This window comes from Corvus cornix, chromosome 10, assembly GCF_000738735.6.
Source record: "Corvus cornix cornix isolate S_Up_H32 chromosome 10, ASM73873v5, whole genome shotgun sequence".
NCBI lineage: Eukaryota > Metazoa > Chordata > Aves > Passeriformes > Corvidae > Corvus > Corvus cornix.
The window spans coordinates 785,948-809,797 of NC_046340.1; the positions used below are offsets into that span (position 1 = coordinate 785,948).

A 23,850-nucleotide genomic window follows, 5' to 3' on the forward strand; every position below is an offset into this window, starting at 1 on the left:
CGGCGCTCACGGAAAACGCGGAGTCACCGAAGGGGCGGGGCGGGGGTCCCTGCCGGCGGGGCCGGGGCGGGGCGGGGCGGGGGGCGGGGGGTGCCCCTTTGTGCCCGGGGCGGGGCGGGGCGGGGCGGGGCGGCCCCACCCGCACGGGGCAGCGGCACCGCCGCCTCTGGGCGCCGCCGCGCGGGCTCGGCCCTTAATAGGGGCGGTGACGTCACGGGGCGGGGCGGGGCGGGAGGGGCGCCGCGCGCAGGCGCGGTGCGGCGGCGGCGGCGCTGCAGCACGGAGCGGAGCCGGGGCGCGCGGCGCAGAGAGAGCGAGCCATGGCTGGGGATGGCGAGCGACGCGGCCACACACACGCCGCGGCCGCGGCTGCGGGGCCCGGCCTGAGGGAGCGGCGGCCCTAGGACCGGCCCGGCGGCGCCAGCCAGCAGCGGGAAAAAACAAATAAATACATTGCCACAAAATAAAAATTTAAAAAAAAAAAAAAAAACCAACAAAAAACCAACCAACAACCAACCAACCAAAACCGGGAAAGCCAGCAGCCCGGCAACAGCAGCAGCAGCACCGCCACCACCAGCCCGCAGAGCTCGCCCGCCGCCGCCGCCGGCCCGCGGGAGCAACCGGCCGCCGCCAAGAGCTCCGGGACGCCCCGCCGCCCACCAGATAGATGTGCGGTCCCGCCGCCCGCACGGCCGACGATGAACGCGCAGCTGGCGATGGAGAACATCGGCGATCTGCACGGGGTGAGCCATGAGCCGGTGCCCGCCGCCGCCGACCTGATGAGCGGCAGCCCCCACCACCGGAGCGCGGTGGCCCACCGCGGCAGCCACCTGCCGGCCCACCCGCGCTCCATGGGCATGGCGTCCATCCTCGACGGCGGCGACTACCACCACCACCACCGGCCGCCCGAGCACGCGCTGACGGGCCCCCTGCACCCCACCATGACCATGGCCTGCGAGACACCCCCCGGCATGAGCATGAGCAGCACCTACACCACGTTAACCCCTCTGCAGCCTCTACCTCCCATCTCGACGGTCTCGGACAAGTTCCCTCACCACCACCACCACCATCACCACCACCACCATCCCCACCAGCGGATACCGGGCAATGTGAGCGGCAGCTTCACGCTCATGCGGGACGAGAGGGGTCTGGCGTCTATGAACAATCTCTACACCCCGTACCACAAGGATGTTACCGGCATGGGGCAGAGCCTCTCTCCGTTGTCTGGATCGGGCCTGGGGAGCATCCACAACTCCCAGCAAGGGCTGCCCCACTATGCTCACCCCAGTGCCACCATGCCCACCGAGAAAATGCTCACCCCAAACGGATTTGAAGCCCACCACCCTGCCATGTTAGCCAGGCATGGCGACCAACATCTCACCCCCACCTCCGCTGGCATGGTGCCTATCAACGGGATCCCACACCACCCCCATGCCCACTTGAATGCCCAGAGCCACGGGCAGATCCTGGGCTCTGCCAGGGAGCAAAACCCTTCTGTAACTGGTTCGCAGGTCAACAGTGGAAGTAATTCAGGGCAAATGGAAGAAATCAATACCAAAGAAGTAGCTCAGAGGATCACCACCGAGCTCAAGCGGTACAGCATCCCCCAGGCTATCTTCGCCCAGAGGGTGCTATGCCGCTCTCAAGGGACGCTCTCAGACCTGCTGAGGAACCCCAAGCCCTGGAGCAAGCTCAAATCCGGCCGGGAGACCTTCCGCAGAATGTGGAAGTGGCTCCAGGAGCCGGAGTTTCAGCGGATGTCTGCTCTGCGGCTTGCAGGTGAGCCCGCTGCGGGGTGGTCGGGGCACGGCAGCGCAGAGCGGGGCCTCGGCCTTGGCAGGGCCGCCCCAGTCCCTGCCTGTCCCTGAAGAGCAGCACCGATCCCCCGCTCCGCCACCCCATTTCTCTCCCTTCCCCTCTCCCTCTCCGGGCTCGGCGCACCGGCACCGTCCGGTTCCTCTGCGCCGCACTCAGACAAAGCCGAGCCGAGGCTCGGCTGCGCAGTGCGGCGTCCCGGCTCTCCCCGTTCCCCGGCCGGGGCGCACCCGCCAGGCTCTCCTGCCGCCGGCAGAACGATGCCCAGCGCTCCCGGTAACGGGAAGCCGCAGAAAGCCGCACCGGCCGGCGGCAACGCTGCCCGGAGCGCGGAGGCGAGGCGGAAATTGTTGAATTGGCGGCTGAACCGGGGCCCGACCGGGCCCGCGGACGGGGTGCGGGGGAGCCCCGTAACGCGCCGCCGAGAGGAGTCGGTGCGTCTGCTTTGTGTCGGGGGCGGTGGGCCCGGGTCGCAGGGGGACTCGGGGGCCAGCGTCCCGCTAGGGTTTGGGTGAAGCTGGGAGAGGCGTTTGGCTCGAATGAGCCGAGCCCTGCGGGCGAGCGGTGGCTGAGAAATGCTGTTGGCTGAAATCGTTGGATTTCTTAATTTTTTTTCTTAAACTGATTGTAGCTATCATTAGGCCGTGGAGTTTTGAGTTTCGCGTGGATGTCTCTGCGTGAGACAAATGTCCGCGTGTCCGCTCCAGAGCCTCATGCCGCTCTCGGCGCTTGCTGCCCGGTGTGCTCCCGAGCGGTTCCCGTATTGTCTGCTCAGAGATGGCCGTCCCGGTCCGTACCTGTGCTCCGCCGCAGCCTCCCCCAAACCCTCCTGTCTGCGCTCCCGGTGCAGAGCCCGGGTTTAATATACCGTGAGTGAGGGTTTGTTAATTAAGTGATAGGTCTCCATTAATTTGTCCCTGGAGAATGCAAGACAGTCAATCCGAGTTGGAGCCGGGGTCACTGATCCGTTTCACAGACAAAAATAAGGGAACGGACTAATCTTTCTCCTTTCAAAAGCACAAACTGGTCTTGCGCTTTCGACTACCGCGACGGTGGGAACTTGCGACCCTTTCCCGAGTGTGCGGGGACGCAGCTGGGCCACCATCGTGCTCCGTGCCTATTTTCAGTCAACCGCCTCGTTCCAGAAACCTAAAGCAGAGCTAGGAAGGGTCCGGGACAGGGCCTCCCTCCCCGCTGTAGCTGGCCCTTAGGTGCCCGCCGGTGGGAGGACGTTGCTCTCTTTGGCTTCCACTCCTGCGGACTCAGTTTCAAAGGTCTGAGCTCTCAGAAACTGCCCTTTCCGCCTTCCCTTTCTCACCAGCCACCCCACCAGGGAAAAACCCTCGTCTTGCTGGTGCTACCCAGGAGAGGAGGATGGAGTTTGTTTTTCCAATATCGCCGTAACGATTGCTAAGGCGAACTTTCTTCGATTTGGAGCGTATTTTTACGACAATTTGGTCGACCTGAATCTCCGCTCATTTGCATAGATCGATACTGGAAACAACCCCTCGATTCAGAGCCTGCTGGCATCCTTTCCCTGGCACTGCCGGCCGGGAAGCTCTGCCAGCCCCGGCTGCTGCAGGCCGGGAGGGAGGGAGGGAGGCGGCCGTGCTCTGTCCAGCTGCCGGGTCCGGAGGGTCCCATTGTTCGCTTCTGCCCCCAAACCGCCCCTTCTTCCAGCCACCTCAGCGCCGCCCTCTCATAAACGGATCCCGGTAATCCCGTTAGAGAGACAAAGCCTCATTATTCCGCCTTCCCTTTCCGATGAAACCCGAAAGCTGGCACCTTACAGGAGCAGCTTCCCCGGGGCGAAGAGGGGCTCGCAGCCCGGGGGGATCGGGGTGGGCCGCCCCGCACCGGGACGTCCCCGCGTCCCCCGCAGCCGGGCCGGGCCCGGCAGGGCTCTCCCCGCCTACCGGGGGCTCCGGGCCTCGCCGGGGCGCTGCCCACCCGGGCGCCGGCAGCACGTGGGTGTTTGCATAGCGCTGCGTCCCACTCAATGGGGCGGTCCTGGGGTCCCCGCCCCGCCCCGCGCAGGCTGCGCGCCCTTCCGCGCCCCTCCGCGCCGCGCTGCCGGCGACCGGCTGTAAATGCATAAAGTATCGATTTTATTTTGTGCAGGTTTTAAATGTGTGATGATCTTACTAAGTGGTAAAAATCTGCCCCGATTGATATTGATGTATGAACATCAATTCAAAATAACATAAATTACTGCAGCCGACACAAATTAAATTTCATGTCCAAATTATAACTCACTCCCGGGCGTTTAGAGAATTATCAGGTAGATAAATACCCAGAGCCGCCTTCATTTCTTCCCTTTCTGATTTCCTGCAGACAACAACCGGAAGGTAGTGAGGGGGATGGAACCTACTTATTTTAGGCCTCACGGTCTCGCCTTGCACTTTATCTTGAGTATTTGCCCCTTCCAGCCGTCCCTGGGGGATTCCTACCTCCCAGATTACAGAAGCTCCGACAAATAGAGGAAAAATTGGTAGTTACATGGAAGCAGGATTGAGGTCTTGACACTTCCTGGGCTATCTCTTGAAATGTAAGCAGAACTGCTAATTGCAAAGCTGACCTCTTCCAGCCTCCATCTTATTCATCCCATCTCCCTTCTCTTCTCTGTTCTCTTTTCCTTTGTCTGTCCCACTCTCTCTCTCCTCTCTATCACTGAATATTTATCTATTTGACTCTCTCTGTTAGTCTTCCCTCCCTCCCCCCCGCCTTCACTGACATTTGGAAGGGCTGTGAAGGGACACCGAAAAAAATAAATACAATTAAGAGAAAAAGTACATCCCTTCTGCAGCCTGCTGGGATTTAAGGCTGATTTTTTTTTCCAGTTTTGTTTTGTGTGTGTGTGAGAGAGGAAACAGTAGGGGATAAAGAAGGAAAAAAACCCGACTTTGTCTTGTTCAGGAAAAAATAATCTGCTTCGAGCGATTCATTGTTGGAACTGCGACTGCCCGCCGGCCTCGCAGGGTAGCGGCCAGGGGAAAGGCGGCAATGACACATTCTGAGAACGTGCCAGAGCAGTGTAAGGGAGCCCAAGGCCCTTAGGAACTACTGCAGGAGGGGGTCCTTTGCCGAGGTGCGCCCTCTGAGCGAGCTCGTCCCAAAGGGCCCCTCCGTGGGGGCTCCCCGAGCAGGTGTCAGCAGGGGGAGGTGCCGTGGGCAGCCCGCGCTCGTCCGCGGCTCTCAGGAGGGGGCAGGCCTGTCCCTCCAAAGCTGCTCGATGTTTGCCTGCGACCTGACAGGTATTTTTCATAGCTGTACCTCTTTTCCTCCACTCCTCTTATCCTTTCTCCCTCCTAATGTGAATCCCGGCTAAGCTGAAGCCTTGGGAAGCTGGCGAGAAAGTGTCGCCAAATTAACTGTAAAGAAATCGATGGAGTAATCAGAGCGTTTTCCACATTAAATATGAAATCTAATGACGCCGTTTGCACCTCTCGCCCGCCGCCGCCCCCGAGCGCGCCGGGAAGGTCGGGGCCGCCCCGGCCCCGGTGGCCTCATTAGGGGCTGTTTAATATTTACCCTGCGGGCACTTTGCATAAAGGCATTTGCATCAGGGAGGCGGGGGGCATCGACCGGGGCCTTCACCGGCGACACTCCGAGCGCGGACCGGGCCCGGGGGAGAGGCTCTGCCCCTCCTGGCCCTGCGGACCGCCTGGACGGGGGCGGCCCGGACCTGGCTCCGCGCACCTTGGGCCGTGACAGCGGCCGCTCCGCCGCTGCCGGTGCGGTGCTTGGGCCGAGGCAAGGGGCCCCGTCCCGGTGGGATCGGAGGGTGGGAGAGCAGCTCCCGTGCCGCCCCCGGAGCAGTCGTGCCCGCCACTGCAGCGCCCGGTGCGCAGTCGTGAGAGCGCTGGGACGCACTTGTTTGCCGTCCGTGTCCTTCGGCGGGATTGATTTACAGCCGCGTTTGCCCTTCGTTAATGTTTGCCCAGCGGGAGGAGGAGGAGCGGGGCCGGGCGAGCCGCGTTCCTCCGCACTGGGCCGGGCCCGCTCCGCGCCCGTCCTGGCAGAGCCCCCGCCCCCGCAGCACGGCTCGGCCCTCGCTTGTTTGTCTTGTTTGTCCGTGTGTGCGTTCGCTCGGTCGGTTGTTTGTTTTAATTACCCGCCGCGTGGCGGGGCGGCACTCGGGGGCCGTGCCCCGATCCCCCCCTCGCTGCCGTTTGAGTCGAACAGCCTCAAAACAGGGCCGCTCCCGCCCGTGGGTGCTGTCGGGGCCGCCCCGGGGGTCACACAGCCGGGCTGTGGGCGCGATGCCCGCCCCGACCGGCCGGGGCCATCGCGCCGCCCGCAGCCCTCGCTCGTGGCCCCTCGGTTCCCGGGGGCTCTGCGCCATCTACTGACCGCCGGCAGGCGGCAGCGGCCCCGCCGGCCCGGGCACCACGCCCGCACCGGGCAGCGGCGGCGGCTCCCCGGGCCGGGAGGCGGCGGCTCCGGGAGCGCTGTGAGCGGAGGGCTCGGCGCCGCCCGCGCTGGCTCCGTCCTCTCGTTACCCGCGAGCGCGGAACGAGTGCGGCCCTGCCCGGCTTCAGCACCGCGGACAGCGACCGCCTGCAGGGCCCGACCCCTCTCCCGGCCCCGCTCCGCCTCCGCCCCGGCGGCCCCGCTCCCGGGCGAGCCCCGCGGCGGGCCGGGGCCGGGCCAGCCCCGATCCCGCTTCACGGACGAGGCCGCCCGTAGCCCGGGCGCAGGTGCTTGTTGAACTGCCCCACGGCTGCCGGCCCCGATGGGGAGCAGCATCGCATCGACTGTACGTAGCGGCAGCCGGCAATTAGTGCCGCGGTGCTGCGGCGAGCGCCGGGCTGAGCGTACGGGCCGCCCGCGGCGGGAGCGGCTCGGCTCCCGGCAGGGCAGAGCCCTGAGGGCACCTGTTTCGGGGATGAGTGTCTTCGGACGGGTGCGTGGCCAGAGGGGAAGCGAGCTTCCCCCAGCACAGTAACTCAACCAGCCAGAGGGGTCGGGATACCCCAGGAGGAGAGGTGCGCGGCGCCAGGACTGTGCCCGCTGCAGGTGCCACCCGTAGAGAGCCCAGGCTCCTGCCGGTGCTACAGCTGGGTTCTGGCGTGTGCGATCTGTCTTTTACACAGCCAGGAAGGAACGTGATGGTCAGATTGAGACAAAATCATCTGGAAATCCACAGGCCAAGTGTACTTCGGTGCCTGGCTTTGCTTGTACAAGCATTAAACCACAGCTCCTGCTTTGCCTCAGGCAGCCTTCACCTGTCTGTGTAGCCGAAGGGTCCGCATAAGCTCCACACAAGGGACAAGTTAGTTTCCAGGGAGTTCTAAGGTGACTGAAGAGCAGGAGCTGTTGCTGAAGTGCTGGTGAATTTCACCTGAAGACTACCGGCATCCGGGGAGTTTTTCCTGAAGACCGACCGGGACCCAGCATGGCCGCGTGTCGGGTGCTTCCGTGATCAAATCGATAAATGTCGATTCGCCTTTCACACATAAATCTATCTGGATTAATCATACACGGACAGACAAGTGACTCTCTTTGGAAACGCAGCTGACTTGAGCCGTTTTGCTTAAGAAGAAGTCAGTTTTATAATGCTGAAAGATTAGTTTATAGGAACAATTTATTAGCTCAACAGAAGTTTTCATTTTCCCTCCATTTTAGGGCGATAGGAAGCCTCGGTGGTGACATTTTCCGTACAGCCCGAACGGCAATTAAAGCGCGATGGATGTGCGCAGCAGATGTGCGGGCAGCACCGCGGGCTGCTGCGGGGTGCGGAGCGCGGCGCCGGCGTGTGCGGGCGCTGGTTGGTGGAGCTAGAAATGCTGCTGCTTCAGATAGAGGAAAGTATTGAACAGGAGGGCGCGGGAGGCTCTTCCTTAATGCTTGGGTGCAGAAGCCACTGAAGTGAGCCCGGGCTCAGGTTTTGGATGTTTTTAGGGTGCAGAATTCTGCACTCGTTGTCACATGCATTACAAACACGTCAATAAGAAGTGAGCCACAGGCGGGAGAGTTTCTCGCAGCCCCTTTTCCCCCATTTCCCCCCGCACAGACAGGCTGCTATACGGCTTCCTTAACGTCCCCCCAACTGGAGGAACTTCCTTATGTCATCACTGACTCATTTCTCCTTTATTTGAAACATATCTCGTTATTTTGAATATATTGGAATTGACGGAGAACTTAAAAAATTGGAGCCAGGGAAGCGGGAGTCAGCAGGCAGGTCCTTAGGAGCAGAACCAGAGAAGCAACCCGGGTTTTTCAGTGAATCTGGCGACCCTCAATGTTGCAGTGAAGGTTTTGCAACGGATTGCGTCCACCGCTCAGAAACTCAATTTTCGGCTGCTGTAGCAGTGTCCCGGACTGAGGATGCGGGAGGGGGAGGAATGACCCAACCCGACGCCGAATCCGCGCCCGAACGTCTCGGAGACCCGCGGGCGGATTCGCTCCCACGGCTCGGAGCCGGCGTCAGCGGGCTGGGGGCCCGGTGTGGCTCCGCACCCGGGTCTGTCCCGCGGAGCCACGCGGGCGGAACAGGGGCGGGGCGGAACAGGGGCGGGGCGGGCCGGGGGCGGGCCGGGGCGGGAGGCGCGGAGGGGTGCGAAGCCACACGGAGCGGGCTGCGGAGCGGCGCGGCCAGGTGCGGAGCGGGCGGTGCTGCCCGGGCCGAGTGGGCCGAGCCGCGGAGGCGGGCGCGGCGCATAAGCGGAGCAGAGCACAGCAAGAGCGGGTGGTGTTTTCCAGCTTGCGCTATGCGTAGCGGTACAGAGCGGCTGGCACTCCCCGGCGGGGTGCCGTAGCTTGGTGCGGTACGGAGCGGCAGCGCGGGTGAGGAGCGCATGGCGCGGTGCGATGCCTTGGGGAACCACGGTGGGGTGTGATGTGGTGCGGAGCCCGCGGTGCGGTGTGATGCGGTGCGATGCAGTATGGTGCGGTGCGATGCAGTGAGATGCGGTGAGATGCAGTACGGTGCGGTGCGATGCGGTGCAGTGTGATGCGGTGTGACGTGGTGAGATGCGGTGCGGAGCCCGCGGTGCGGTGTGATGCGGTGCGATACGGTATGATGCGGGGCGGTGTGATGTGGTGCGGTACGATGCGATGCGGTGCGGTGCGGTGCGGTGAGATGTGATGCGGTGCGGAGCCCGCGGTGAGATGCGGTGCGGTCCGATACAGTACGATGCGGTGCGGTGCGGAGCCCGCGGTGAGATGCGGTGCGGTGCGGTGAGATGTGGTGCGATACAGTACGATGCGGTGCGGTGCGGTGCGGTGAGATGCGGTGAGATGCGGTGCGATGCGGTGCGATGAGATGCGGTGAGATGCGGTGAGATGCGGTGCGGTGTGATACAATGAGATGCGGTGCGGTGCGGTGAGATGCGATGAGATGCGGTGCGGTGAGATGCGGTGGGATGCGGTGAGATGCGGTGAGGTGCGGTGCGGTGCGGTGCGGTGAGATGCGGTGAGATGCGGTGCGGTGAGATGCGGTGAGATGCGGTGCGGAGCCCCGGGCGCTGCGCGCTCCCTCCCGCGGGCAGCGGCGGAGAGCGGGCGCCATCCCGCGGCCGGGGGCCGGCAGTGCCGCTGCGGCGGGGGCGGGGGGCCGGACGTGGCTGACGCGGTTAAAATATTGATGCAGTCGCAAAAATCGTTCATTAAGGCAATTTAATCTTTGCTATTAAATGTCCTTTCAATTCATTTGGGGTAATTAAGATGCAGTTTAAGTGATTAAATTCTAATTACTTATGCTAGGCAAAGAAATATTTGTCACAGTAATATGGTTAACTAAAGACCTAGCTAAAGAATTTTAGCATTTACTTTAAATGATATCACAGGGAAATCAGGTGCTTTCCCCTGATTGATCCACTTAGCAGCATATTCAGTAACGGCGATGTCAGTTCGCTGGAGTGGTTACAGATCCATCAACACTAAGTTTGTGTAAACCTCTGAATCCTGAACTGCTGAGCCAGCACTCCTCAGTCAGATTCACTTCATTATTCCAGGGGCAGCAAATTAAGGTCACTCATTTTAATACAGTGCACAGGAGTGAGATGTTTACCGTTCTGGCTCAGCTGGGATCTATATGTTGGCAGGCTGCTGTCATCCTGTGAGCTTCCCATATACAAACTTATTTTCATCTCTTTTGATGTTATGAAACAACAAAAGAGTATTCCCTGGATTTGATGGCAGAGAAATGAGACACAGATCAAAAGATCTCTGGGTATATGGAAACACCTACACCCTGTATACGTGTAAATACAAATCACTAGAGAAGCAAGTGCCAAATGCTGAATAATGCCAGGATTAAAAAGAAATAATTTAGTGTGGGCTCAGACATTTCAGAATAGACTATACTCTTTTCAGTTGAAAGGGGAAAGGTTTGGGGAGCAACCAGTGACCGGTGTCACCCATGTAGGCTTTCATCACTAGAAAGCTTAAAGGGCCTTATCTCACAGTGCTTTAGGGAGTGCTCTTTCAAGCATCGGTGCTGTCTGCTACCTGCTGCAGCGGGAGCTCATGGCCACGAGCTGCTTCCATGTGTGGAGGCTGTCTCACGCAGAACCTTTCCGGAGGGATTCCATTTCCCAAGCACCTTTGAAGACCCAGGGGCAGTGACAAGAAGGATGGGGCAGGGCAGGGGACCTGTAAATGGTGATGCATCAGAGTGAATGTCACCCAGCAGTTGTGGCTATTATTCAGGCCAAACAGATTTGTTTGGGTTTAGTTCATGTGGTGACATCTACCTTCAGGTAGCCTGTGTCTTATATGCCCTTTTATTTTGTTTTTATATTCTCCCAAATATGAAGTTTTTGATAATTGGGAAAGATCTGTTGTTTGTGTGTCTCTCTGCATGCCCCAGAGGTGTTATTCACATGATAAGGATGGAACTTATCACATGATGTGTTATTATGTGTTATTGCCACCGTGAATTTACCACAAGCTTTTGGCTACCTGTTCCCACTGAGCTGTTGTAGCCAGTGTGATTAGAGCTATCTCTGATGGCCAAAGTCCTTAAGCAGTCTCAGCCTCCTGCAGAGATCCTGCTGCTTTCTCCACCAGCAGGTAGAGCCTCTGACAGAAGAATATCCTCCAGGATATTCTCCAGTTTATACCAGTGAAGAGTTTTCACTCTCCAAACATGTTATTGGATATTGTGTGATGTTTCAAAAGTAGAAGCAGATGATTTGGGAAGGGATTCTTAGGTGGACACAGTTCAGACTGTAGCTGAGGCAGGTCCCAGGCTTTACAGACCTGACACAACAGAGATTAGAAAACACACATAAAGAGAGACTTCTTAAAAGGCTTTTTATGTCTTTAAGACAGCCCTGTACACGTGAGGTTGGGATAACTAAAAGACTAGGCTTTTGCAAGAGGAGGGGTAAAAGACCACCACATCCTCTCATACAAGGCACTTGGTGACCATCAAGTAATAATGGCTTGTGGTCAGCAGTGACCCAGGCCAGAGCTGGAAACATGACCCGTCACCTCAGGGTGAAAGGTCTCGTATCCTGTCACTGATGACCCACACACAGCGTCCGCTCCATGTCCACAGGCTCTGAATTCAGCATGGCTGCGGAGACATTGTGTGTGTGTCTCTCAGTGGCTGGTCTGGACCTTCTCTGGGTGCAAACAGAAGAGAAAAGTGCTCCCTGTTGTTACGATCTGGTTTAAACTCAGAAAAGCAAAGCAAGCTAAGTCTCTGTGCAAAAACTGGAAAGAACTTAGAAGGTTCAAAATATTCCCAGAAATGAGATTAAAACCAAACGAGGTTAGATGTTGTTGCCGAAAAATGGATGTATTTTATTTAATAGTAGAGAGGCAAAGAGAAGGGAAGAGAAAAGAAAGAAAGAAATGGAAAAAAGAAGTGTGCGTGGGGGTGGGGGAACAGGGAGAGGGGTTGGATGGAAGCCCATCACCCATCTGAGGGTGCCAACGACGTCTCGTTGCTCCCCTCCATCCGGTCTGCCGGCGGTGAGGGTCCCCCGTGGGCGCCGTGGCCACGCCGCCACATGCTGCCACAGCCGAAGGGTGCAGAATTCCGTGGGTTAATGCACACTTTGGGCCAGGCGGGAACGCCCACGTGCCTCTCTTGCAGGGGCCGGCTTGACACTGTCCCTTGCAACACTGAGGGTCTGTGGCATCATCTCTGGTGCTCTGCTGCAGGGTCTGGGGGCCCCTGTGCGGGGCCATGTCACCCCTTCTGCTGTGGATGAGCTTCCTCCCCCCGGTGAGGACCCCGCAGCTGGGCTCTGCACAGTGGAGGATGGGCAGTCACTGCGTCTGTGACCACCGGCTTTTCCAAGGTACCCAAAGCCCTTCATCCCCCCACCCTTTGGTGGAGGGTCTGCCAGCCTGGCAGCTGATAGCCCTGGGGCTATGGTCTCCACCTTTGGAGGTGTTAACCCTGTGCTCAGTGAATGTCCCCAGCTCTGAGTTGTTACTTTATCTTATCTTCATCAGTGAGCAGGGTACAGCCTCACTCTGGGCCCCATTCAGGGTTCGGTAGTCTTTTTTGCAGCTTTTGTAATACAGTTTTAAAAGTCCTTTAAGAAAATGTTTAAGTCATGAACTATAATATTTCAGTCTCTGACACCTGTAAGCAGAGAACCAGTGTGCACTGGCTTTCTCCTCCACAGGGTGAGGAGACTCCTGCCCGGGCACTGGTGGGCCATACCCTTCCTTTCCAAGAGCAGCCGTGCTTGCTGGTGCTCCCCTCTGCTGCTCTGTGTCCCTGCTCCCCTTCCAGCCCCGTTGTACAGGCACAAATCTGGTTGTGGCCGTTGTGTGCAGCTGTTCTGGAGCTACAGGAGCTGCTGCAGGCAGCCAGTGAGCAGTGTGACCCTCAGAGTGTGTGTCCTCAGCCCATCTGTGCTTGTGTTCTCCCAGTGCCAGGCCTGAGACCTCCCAAATCCACCTTCTTCCCTGTCGGCCCTTTTCCATCCCCTGTCAGAGAGCTTGTTCTGTGATGGCACCACAGTGGGCCACCAGCTGAGCAATGCCTGTCTCAGGGACAGTTGCCCCCTGCCATCAGGGCTTGGGGCAGGGTTTACCCAAGTAGAATTTTCCATTGTTGTTCCCCCTGCTTCAGTGACAGTTTTCCAGAGGAGCAGCCAGCAGAACTTGTGGTGATATTTTATTATGTACACAAACCAAACCAGAAACCATCAGAAAGTAGGTTGAGAGCTTTAATGGTTTCATTCTTTGCTTCTGTTTTTTAGAATGGAGAACTGGAGTTTTCCAGAAACACATGTACACAGGTACACACCAAATGCTCCTGAAAATTGATATATGGTAATCAGGTTTTTTCCTTAGATTTTAAAAAGAAATCCACCCTCTAGGGATGAAACACTAGATCAAGCATCAGGGTTAACACCTGAGCTTACTACAATCTTGACTTTTTGACTGGGTGAATAATGTAATTCATATCACAGATAGGCCAAATATCCTCCTCACTGTCTCGACCTTAAGATGCAATCAGTGCATTTTCATAGGGGGCACGATCCTGTTCACACCCCTGGCAGAGCAGAATTAATCCAGCTGTGCTGCACCCAGCTGGGGGCTGCAGGAGAGCGTCAACAGAGAGCGGAGCTGCAGAGCTGAGACCCCACTCCTGTACCAGGCACAGGCAGCTGGGCCTCAGTGGGATGTACAGACCTTACAAGGTTTGGCAAGTTTACTTGACCAAATCCCTCGAGCGACTTAGAAGGAACAAAGGGAGACAAAAATAGATTGATGGGCTGTGTCAGGAGAATTGCAAGTGTCAAAAATATCTGTTGCTCAGGGCAGAGGAAGATGGAAGTGACTGGAAGAGGCCAGAGTTCAGGACTGGATTTATAAGGCTCCTTCTGGCGCTGATAGTATTACATTGTCATATCTGCACGTGTGTTGCCAGAGTCAGGGTGACTCTTTATCCTCTGCTTTTCTTTTTTCTTAACGAGATTTTCTTAAAGGTTTTTTCAAAAGGCATCACAAGGAGCATTGCTCAGCCAGGGCAGCCTGGAGACAAAGAACAGGGCTGCCTGCAGCAGGGAGCGAGGGCAGGGTGCGAGCAGGTGTGTCCTGGGAGAGGTGCACGTCTCTAGGGAGCACAGCACCCTGCAAAGCACCTAAATTCAATGTCTGTGCTGTGGGAGAGGATCCACTCACAGTGCTCAAGGGCAGGGGCACAAGAAGGACATCAGTGCACATTACTGTTACTATCTTCTGCTGCATTAGATAAAAGAGATGGAGTGTGTGATAAAAACACGGGACAGGCTGTGGTGTTTTTCCAAAAAAGCCTTTCAGGTGGCTTCTCTGGGGCTGAGCTCAGCGCACATTAGGGGAGGACCTGGCGCCAGGGGAGGACGTGGCCAGGGCAGGCAGAGCCGCTCTGCCGGGGCGGGACCCAGCTCGGGGCTGTCAGAGAGCCCGGCAGCCCCGCTTTGCCGTGTGAGCTGGCTGGTCCCTGTGCCTGCGCTGGATCCACTCTCTTGTTGGAGCAGATTTTATCCCATGGTGTACATTTGTTCTCTGGCAAGCTGGAAGCTACAATTTATTATTAAAATTGATTGGCTCCAGTGCAGGGAAAACGATCACAAGGAAACCCTATTACAGTTTTTCACTATCCCCATTATTTATTTTTAAGTGCTATTAATATTCCTGAGCCTGGACAAGGAAGAAGATGAGAGGTGGTATCCACCCCTGCTGCTCACAACTTGAGGCCTGGCAGCACCAGGTCTTTTGGAACAATTGGGCATGTTGGGAAGCTTTTGCCCTCAATCTGCCTCTGGTAAATGCTAATGGAAGTAGAGCTGAAAATATTTGCAAAATGGTAAAATAGGCTTATTAGTATCATAGACTGGATAGGTTTTATTTTTTTCTCCCTAGTAACGAGCTCTTTTTTCTTACCTCTGTGATGTCACTAGCATTAATTACGAGGTCTTTGATAGAACTGAAGTTAAGGAACAAGGTATGTTGTAGCTCTTGGGACATTTTCTATGGAAATAATTGCTCAGAAATACTATATTTCAGGAAATGAGCACAAGTTCAGGAAGACAATGTGTTATGCTGGCTAGTTTCACGATAGATGGTTGGTTTTTTGTTTTTCCCTACTATTTCAGAGAACTCATGTAGTGGCTTGTGATGGAAGCCCCAGAGGCTCACCTCACTAATTGAGCTGGCTTTGTACCTACTGCTGTGAGTGTCATTTGTGATGTGAAGCACCGAAGCACTGCACAGCACTGACGTGGATCACGCTCTCCAGCCCGTTAGGCTTCTGTGACAAATTCTGATCTGGACGGAGTGTCTAGGTGGAAGATGGGATTGGCGTAGTCTTTGAAAAAGGAAGGTGTAGAGCAGCATGAGCAGAAATGGAGCACTAGGCACAGAAAATGTGGTTGGCACCTGGTTTATCTTCTTTTCTGCCTGAGCCTGTTAGCAGGGGCAGTCAGAGCTGGAGGCTGAGGCTGTTATAAAGCTGAGCTCCTGCAGCTGCTTTCCCAGGAATTTCTGATTATCAAATAGTCAGACATATATAAAAGACTGAGATGCTGTTGGTATCCTCATTCTTAATATTTGTCAGTAAATAACAGACTATTCTTGCAAAAGCATTTTTAACCCTTGACTTGCCAATGTTAACCTCCAGTGGGGATGCAGATTACTTCAGCAGGCACCAATCCCCGCAGTGAATTCAGCAATTTGGCTTCAGTAGGGGCTGGCATGCATAAGGAAATCTGGTTTTTAGCCCAGAAGCTCCACGGTGTTTTAGAGGTCAGTATGTAACTTCAAAGAGTTCTTCAAAGGTTTTCAGGCAAAAATACCCGTAGGAGATATGAGTTTGGCATCCCGGTCTATTTGATTGATATGTGATTTCTTATGGAAGAGTATGTGGCTGGAATATCTATTGTTAGGGAGCTTTTCAAAAGCCCCTCCTCAGAGGGGAGTGAGCCACCAGTGTCTTGGTCCCTGCCTGGGCCAGCAGAAGGAGCCTTCACAGCTCCTGGATCCTGATCTGTGCAGTTCCTATTTCTCAAGTACAAAAGGTGGATGACTGTTTTTATACCTCCTTCGAGCGATGAAATCCTCATGCCAGGACTGGCTCTTGGTAGTAATAGAAGTTGTAGGAAGGACCTTTGCAAAGTAATTTGCTGTTGTCATTCCAATAACCATGGCATAAGTGGAGATACTGCACAAAATTCTTCATATACTCAGTACTGATCTCCACAGAAGCCAGGACGAGACAGACACAGAGAAAGAAGCTTCATATTACCTTCAGAAGCACATCTCTCAAACAGAATTGAAGGACATTGTTAGAGAAAAAAGGGGAAGCAGGCAACTTTAGATATATCTGAGACAGAGGAGTCTGTCCTCCCAAGGAAGCTTTCATCCTAGCAAAATGCTAACAAGATGAGCCAGCAGACAGCCAAAGGCTGACGGGGGGAACTGGCAGCCTCCCTCACATCCCATCGGATCCTGCCTGGAAGGTGATCTGTGAGGCAGATTTCAAATTGCAAGCATCCTTTAATAATGTAGAGCAAAATAACGTTCTCAAAGGGAAGGAAGGGATGATAAATGAAATAAAGTGCAATTCTATAAGGAAGATTTACTATACCATTGTTTTTCATGACAAAACACGTTTTATTTTGTGCAGCACACATCTGGCCTGATTGACTGTAGTAGCACCCTGGTTTCTCACAGTTCCTTATTTCTCAGTCAACAAAAAGCTACAGAAATGAATTGAAAACAGCTAATAATGGTGAAACGTGGTCAAGGTTGACTTTAGAGTTCACTGAATTTCCACTCTGCCTCCTAGAGATATTAAAGTGTTAAATTCTCTGCAGTAATGGGTGGTATCAAAATGTAAGCTCTCCAAAATAGTATTTGCTGAGTTTTAACAGACAACAACACAGGTATTTTCTAACTTTTATTCCTTATACTTGTAATAGTTCATAATGAGTTAAAAAATTAAATGTCCCACATCCTCTCCAAATTTGGAAGCTGACATGAACAGTCCTTTTCCCTAGTTTGCCCTGTACTGTGTTCCCACATACTCCCCTGCCAGCCCTCTCTAACTGTCCTCCCCTTTCTTGCAGCATGCAAGAGGAAAGAACAAGAACACGGGAAGGATAGAGGGAATACACCCAAAAAGCCTCGGTTGGTCTTCACTGATGTCCAGCGTCGAACTCTACATGCAATATTCAAGGAAAATAAGCGTCCGTCCAAAGAATTACAAATCACCATTTCCCAGCAGCTCGGGTTGGAGCTGAGCACCGTCAGCAACTTTTTCATGAATGCACGGAGGAGGAGTCTGGATAAGTGGCAAGACGAGGGCAGCTCCAATTCAGGCAACTCATCTTCTTCATCAAGCACTTGTACCAAAGCATGAAGGAATAACCACGAACTAAAACCTCGGTGGAAAAGCTTTAAAAATAAATAAATAATTAAATAAAGACAGACCAGGACCTCAAAATAGCAGGTTTATACTTAGAACTATTTGAAAAAAATATTTATAAGTCCAAAGAAACCAAAGACTTATTTCACCTGCATTATGACTTTGTTCTAAGACACACACTTTAGTAGGATGACGACTTGCAAAAAACAGAGAGGAAGAAGAAAGCGAGGTGGAGGGAATGAAACGGAAAGCAAAGAGAAGAGGAGCAGACCACTGGTCTTACACCTTTGCCCATCATCATCTTCACCGTACTTGGCTGTTTAGTGGTTTGGAGCATAGTGATTTCCTGTCATTGAACAGACACCCCTTTGGATACAGCTCTTCATGTCCACAGCAATTGCCATGAAGGTGTTCCGTGTATCCGTACTGCGTACACGCCAGTGGGTAGGGACTTAGTCAGGGCTGGTCTCCAGAGAGGGCTGTGCCATGGCACAGCTGACAAAGCGTGGAGTCGTCTGAATTCCTTGGAACGGTAGTGTGATTTTTGCTGTTTCACAGTTTGAACTTAACTGGTGCAATGCCTGGAAACAAGTTCAAACTAGGCAAAGAAATTTTGAATGGTACCTAAACCAGTGCATTCTCTTTGTTTGTTAAGGAATGTTCAGATTTAAAAAAAGGAAAACTATTCCATCCATAAAAAAATCGACTAGCTACCAAAGAACACATTTAATAATTATATTGCAGGTATTTTATTGCAATGATTTTAATATTCCAAAGCTATTTTTACACAAATACTATGTAGAGTTATAGGTATAAACTAATCTAACTGTATAACACATAAAACTTGTAATCAAGACTGTTATTTGCAATTAGTAAAACCACATTATCGTTTCTTTCCATGGTTGGCAAGAAAGAATGTCACCCGAGGAGATCACAGCCCCTGGCAGAGCACGGGAACCGAGAATGGGATGCTGCTTCCATTGAACTCAGTGAGCCCTTTCCTCACTGGCTTCAACGGGAGCACACGAAGGAGCCACATGTTAGAGCCGAGTGACACTGTGTGACATGTGTGACATGTGTGACATGTGTGACATGTGTGACATGTGTGGCACTGTCCCCAGGCGCTGTCCCCGGCCGGAGCCCGGAGCAGCCTGGGCGCAGAGTGGCTCAGCTCTGCCATCTAGCCTGCGAACAGGAGACCTGAGGCACTCAGGGTGCAAAAATGAAGCGAACTGAGGGATGCAAAACCACAGGGCTCAGAGTCTGATCAATACTCATTGACATTAGTGAGCTTTTTTTTACCTATCGACTTTTCCAGGCAAAGGAATAGTAATAGCTTTGAAGGCTCGTGGTCTTTTCCTATTGAAAGCAGTGGTACAACATCAGTTAACGTTGGTGGGAGGAGCTCCAAGAGGAGCTCCAGCAGTGCTTTTGGAAGGAGGAATTGTGAACCCTCTGAAGTCAAGAGCAAAATTCCCCTGACACCGAGTTACAGCCTGATGTTTTGTGGCTTTGTATCTATGTGTAGCAGGCTGAGCTTTTGTCCCACGCATTCTTTCTTGCTCATCTATTAGTCAGGATAATGCATGAAATAGTTTAAAGTTTGTAGCTGAAAAGCTTTAAATGCTCTGTTGCTAACAGACCCATAGGAGAGAAATCATCCCGTTCCTACTCTGATAAAATTAAAGAGAAAAGTGTGCAACATCTGCATATTAAATTTTAGTGTAAGGGGAAAATAGACTTTAAAAACCATACATGTGCCTGTTAGATTTCTAACTGGTATTTCAAATTACTGTAGTAATCATGCTAGGTATATTAAATTCCAAAATAACCAAATATGCAGGTATAGGCCCAATGTGAGGACTAGAAATAGGTAATCTTACTTACAACCTTTCTGGTTTTAAGAGGAAAAAAAAAGAAAAGAAAAAGGAAAATTCAAGGTAAACTAGAATCCAAACACTATAAACAGTAGCAGATACTGGTTTGGGGGATGAAGCCCACTCAAAATACCAGTGACATCAAAGTAGAGCAACTTTTGTAGCACCAGTTATTTCCCAAGAGGACAGGGTCTAGTCAAGGTTCAGGGTATACAGTTTATTTCCACTCAGTGTTTAGAATACAGATGACATATCTCTTTATTAAAATAAAGTGAAATAAACCCAATATTTTTGGCACTGAATATTTCTCCGTATTTCAGTATGTTAAGCCCACTTTAAGGCTGACAAAGCAATTGTCTATGAAAATGGAATCTAATCTGGAAGTTTTTTGAGTCTCTAGCTTACCTTAAATTTTAGCAAGCTTTCTTTTGAAGTGTTCCATCCCCACAGAGACATAATTGACATGGGAACATTAATAAGATCACATATAAAGTACCTTATGAACGCCGTCTCATTAGTGTAAGGTTAATAAAGGACAGTGATAACTAACGGTTTAGTTTTTTCCAGCAAAACACTGCTTTGTAACGTACCTATAGTTTAGAGAATAAAGCCTTATTTATTTAAAACTTGAGAATTTAAAAATGCAGGGAAATTCAAAGTACATTGCCACATTTTTAGTATTTCCATTGTATTGTCTTTATAGACTACTTGCTGAAACCAAAGAGAACTTTCATACCAGCATTAAATTTGCACCCAATATGCAATTTCAGGATCTGTGATACTCACACATGCAAGCCCCTAAATAGGACAGTGTATATGTACATGCACACACATGTCCACACACACTCAAACTGATGCACAAGTTATAGATTTTAAGTGTTTTGGGTTTTTTACATGTCTGTTTAAGTATATATAAACCTTTTGGTTTTCTCTAAGCCATTAGGAACAAACCACTCTTCCCATAAGCAATACACGCCTCATACTCTGAACAGGCAGACAACACAATTTTCTTTAATTGCTTACAAAACATGAAGCAAATAACTCTGGAACTGCTCAGTCTACCTGGAAAGCTGTGGTACCTCTGAGCAGACTGCCCGGCCACACCGACTGAAGCATGGACAGGTTACCTGGTGCTCCCTTGCTCTGACTGGTGCCATTGCTCAACAGGGCACCTTCGAAGGGGAGTTTCTTCTAATGCTGCATTTAACATTACCCAGGAAACCTGTCTCCGTCTGTTAGTGTTAGTCTTTCAGTTAATTTCATTCCTGACAAAATGGAAATTAGTTTCAAATTCAACAAGAGGATCTAAAACTCTGCCAGGAAGGATTAGGAGAGGGAGAAGAACCTGAAACAGTTTGGGAGCATCAGGAGATGGGGCTTCAGTCAAAGATGACTCCATGGGCAAGAGGGCATTAGGAACATGCATTCAGCTAACAGGCTGCATCCAAACCTGACCGCAGTGACCCACAGGGGGAGGCTGGCCAAGAGGTGAACTGTCCGCATCCATCCCCATTGTAAATGGCATCATTAGATTTCTAGGAAAAAAAGAACAAAACAAACAAAAAAAAAAAAAAAAAAAAAAAAAAGTCCCCCTTCAGACCACCCCACAGCGCTCCGTTAGCCCTGCGTGGCTTTCCAGGGCCGCAGCCTCCTCTCCTTACTCAGGTAAAGCAAACCCCACCAGAGCGAGCCAGCCAGCAACGGGGCTTTCGCTTGAGAAGTTGCTCCTGGCACCCCACGCCAGGAACAAATTCCCAAGCAGCCGAGTGGCCGGGGTGGCCTGGCGTGAGAGCAGCCCCAGGGCTGCCCGTGGGCACCGCTCTTCTCCTGGGGTTTCAGGATAAGGCCGTGGTGGTGGTGGGCACTGGCCCGGGGGCTGCTGCTGCCCGGACGGCTCGGAAACACTGCTGAGCTTATACCAAAGAGTCTTAGGACACCTCTCCTCACCTGAGTTGTAAACAAGACATTTTTACCCCAAAAAAAGTTCCTTCTTTCTACTACTCTTCCTCCTATCCTCCTCCTCTTCCTCCTCCTTTGTACATAGGGATGAAAACTATGCATTTAGCAAACAAAGAGAAAGCACTTACCCTTTTCTATCTCACTGCGTTTGGGTGCATTCAAAGGCCCAGGGGCTAATTTTGAGACTTTGCTTAGCCTCCTGGTTTATTATTGTGGTGTGGTTAGCTTTACAATACATTTGGTAACTATTTGCTAAAGACAAAGAAGCAAAAGGTAAGGAATAGCTACTTCCACGTGTTAAAAAAAAAAAAAAGAAAAAAAAAGAAAAAAAAAGTGTGTAAAGATCTACTATTTATAGTGTGAACCAAAGACGCTACCTCACTCGATTTCCATTGGTGATTTTAATCACATTGATGATACCAAAGAATACCAAAGATTTTTCATGCACGGCCTTGGTCTGGAAAGGGAACTCATCCTCCTTCTTACTCCCATCCCCCCGACCCCCTTCCTCACCTTCACTCAGTGTGTAACCTTGTCTTCATTCTTAGTGGTAATGCTGATAACCTTACGATAACTTCTCTTGCTACAACTGCTACTACTGATGATAAGGATAATAATAATAATAATAATAAATAATAAAGCTCTAGGCAAACATGTTGCAAACTTTGTAAACTCATAGGACGAGTGCCTTGCTTGAACCAAAGTGTTAAACCGCTGTTGACCTCTTTATCTCTCACCTTATACTCTTTGAATACCTCAGCCTGTTAGAAAGGCCACTAATGAAAAAAAGGAATAATTCTTCACCGTGGTGCTTTTTGCCGTGCAACCATGCAATGAAACTTTCTTTGATACCAAAGGAAAATGTTTTTTTTCCACTTTCTTGCTGACAAACCAAAGGTTCCCTCTTCTTTCCCCCAAAGCAGCTTGAGTCCCTCAGCCCAGACAGGCCGTGCATCGCTTTTACCAATTCCTCCAAATACCTCATAGTAATAAATCTTTAGGGTTATGTTGTATAGAGAGTCTATGTGATAAGGCAGAACTTACTAGTTTGATAATTGTTAAGGTTACTTAAAAAAAGCTTTATAATTCTTATTTATTTTGTAGGGGTTGTTTTGTTTGTATATTCCTTTTATATTGTTTGGTTTGGGTTTGGGTTTCTTCTTTTTTCCTCTTTTTTTGGCAGAACTTCTCTGTTATACTCAAGGAAGATCATATTCCTGGGAATGTTTCGAAGTGGGTAAAGATCGCTGTTTGCAATGAGTGCAAGAAAGGGAAACATGGCTTCAATTACTTTTCTTCCAGCTAGGATGTTTTGTGTTTGCTAGTCGATGTTCTTTTCACAGGGTAAAAAAAAATATTCTCTGCTGTGATAAATGGTTCCTATTTTTTCTCTATAATGTGCTGTGACTTTTAATTTAATTCCATTTTGTATACGCTTATTTAATCACTGCTTTAATTTATGACTATGTAGTTTTGAAAAAAAATTGTATATAGTAGATTCAAAAATGGCCAAAGCTTTATGTTACAATCTTTTCATTCTTGATGCTGAGATGAACTGAAGGAGAGTGCTTCTCTTGACTGCAGGGTGTATCTTCAGCCTTGTCTTGGCATGCACTTCCACCTGTGTTACAAACACTGCCAGGTTACCCCCCCAGGCCTCCCTTCCCCCCAACTTGTACATGCCAAAATAAGTGTTTCAAGGTAGTACTTTTGTCACTTAGAAAGCAGAAAGGCATTATTAGTGTGTTTTTTCTTTAATTTATTTGTCTTTTTCTAGAAAGATTGCTTTGTGGGTGAGACCCGCACATCCAAAGAATTTAAAAGTCGTTTAATGTTTAAAAGCACTGGCATTTGTGAGAGATTTTGCTGAGTTTTTCTTTTCCTTCGCCATTCGCACGGGTAGCGCAAGCAAGCAGCAGGCGCAGGCCTTGGGAGAAAAGCTGACTTGAATCTGGAAACCTTGCTCACGGAAAGGCCTCTGCGGCGGGCCAGGGGGCTCGGAGCGGCTCGGGGTGGGGGCCACCACAGGTCACCTGCTCCCCAGCCAGGGCCCGCAGGCAGGGATGGGATGGGGTCCCTGGGGCACAGCCGGGTCCCCCGGGAAGCTGCAGCTTCTCCCAGGCTCAGGCAGCAGCAGCACCGCAGAGCCCCGGGCTGCGGGTGGTGCGGAGGGACCTGTGCTGGGTCCCTGCGAGGGGCACCGAGCCTGCCCGGGCTCCCCGCGGCTCCAGGGGGGAACAGGGCAGTTTGGAGTTGAAAAGCAAAAAAAAAAAAAGGAAAAAGTAAGGACAATGATACTTCCGCAAAGCTGATGATGGCATCATGGCACAGAGAATAGGATGCCACTCACTCGTGTTTTATTTTGCATAAAGACTAGATTCTGGTTCAGCTAAATGTTGTGTACTGACACGGTTTGTGATGGCTGTAAATATTTCCTTTCCAGTGCAGTAGCTGAGCCCCAGGTGTACCTTGTTTTCCTTTGAGGGGATAGTGAAGGGGTTGAGGGAGGGAAGGACAAGGGCAGGGCCTGAGCTTTTGGTCAGAAGTTACACTTCCTAGGTACATTTTTATACTTCAAGTATTGAAATGGGGCAATAAAGACGCTCTGAATGAAGGATCATTAAATGATCTGTTGGTGGGCATTGGCTCAGTGTCTGCTTTTAATCCAGGAGCTAATGCTGTGCAATGAGTTCTGCTTCACGTGAAGGGGGAGGCAATGTCAGCCTGTGAATCAGCATGAGCCATCGAGCACTGGACAAACTGTGCTCAGGGAGCCGCGGTTTCCTGTCCTGTTCCGGTAGTTTGGTTTTTCACGGAATGTTCTGCATTTACTGCACTTGCTGCATCCTCACCGTGGGGCCGCGCTGGTCGCGC

The 23,850-nt window shown here is 52.1% G+C and overlaps 1 protein-coding gene across 1 annotated transcript; it reads left to right on the forward strand.

Moving 5' to 3' along the window:
* Nucleotides 1-301: 301 nt before the first annotated feature.
* Nucleotides 302-23,263, forward strand: ONECUT1 (one cut homeobox 1). Its single transcript, XM_039557845.1, has 2 exons — nt 302-1,779; nt 16,842-23,263. The coding sequence occupies exons 1-2, from the start codon at nt 699-701 to the stop codon at nt 17,132-17,134; spliced, it is 1,374 nt and encodes a 457-aa protein (XP_039413779.1). The 5' UTR covers nt 302-698; the 3' UTR covers nt 17,135-23,263.
* Nucleotides 23,264-23,850: the final 587 nt, after the last annotated feature.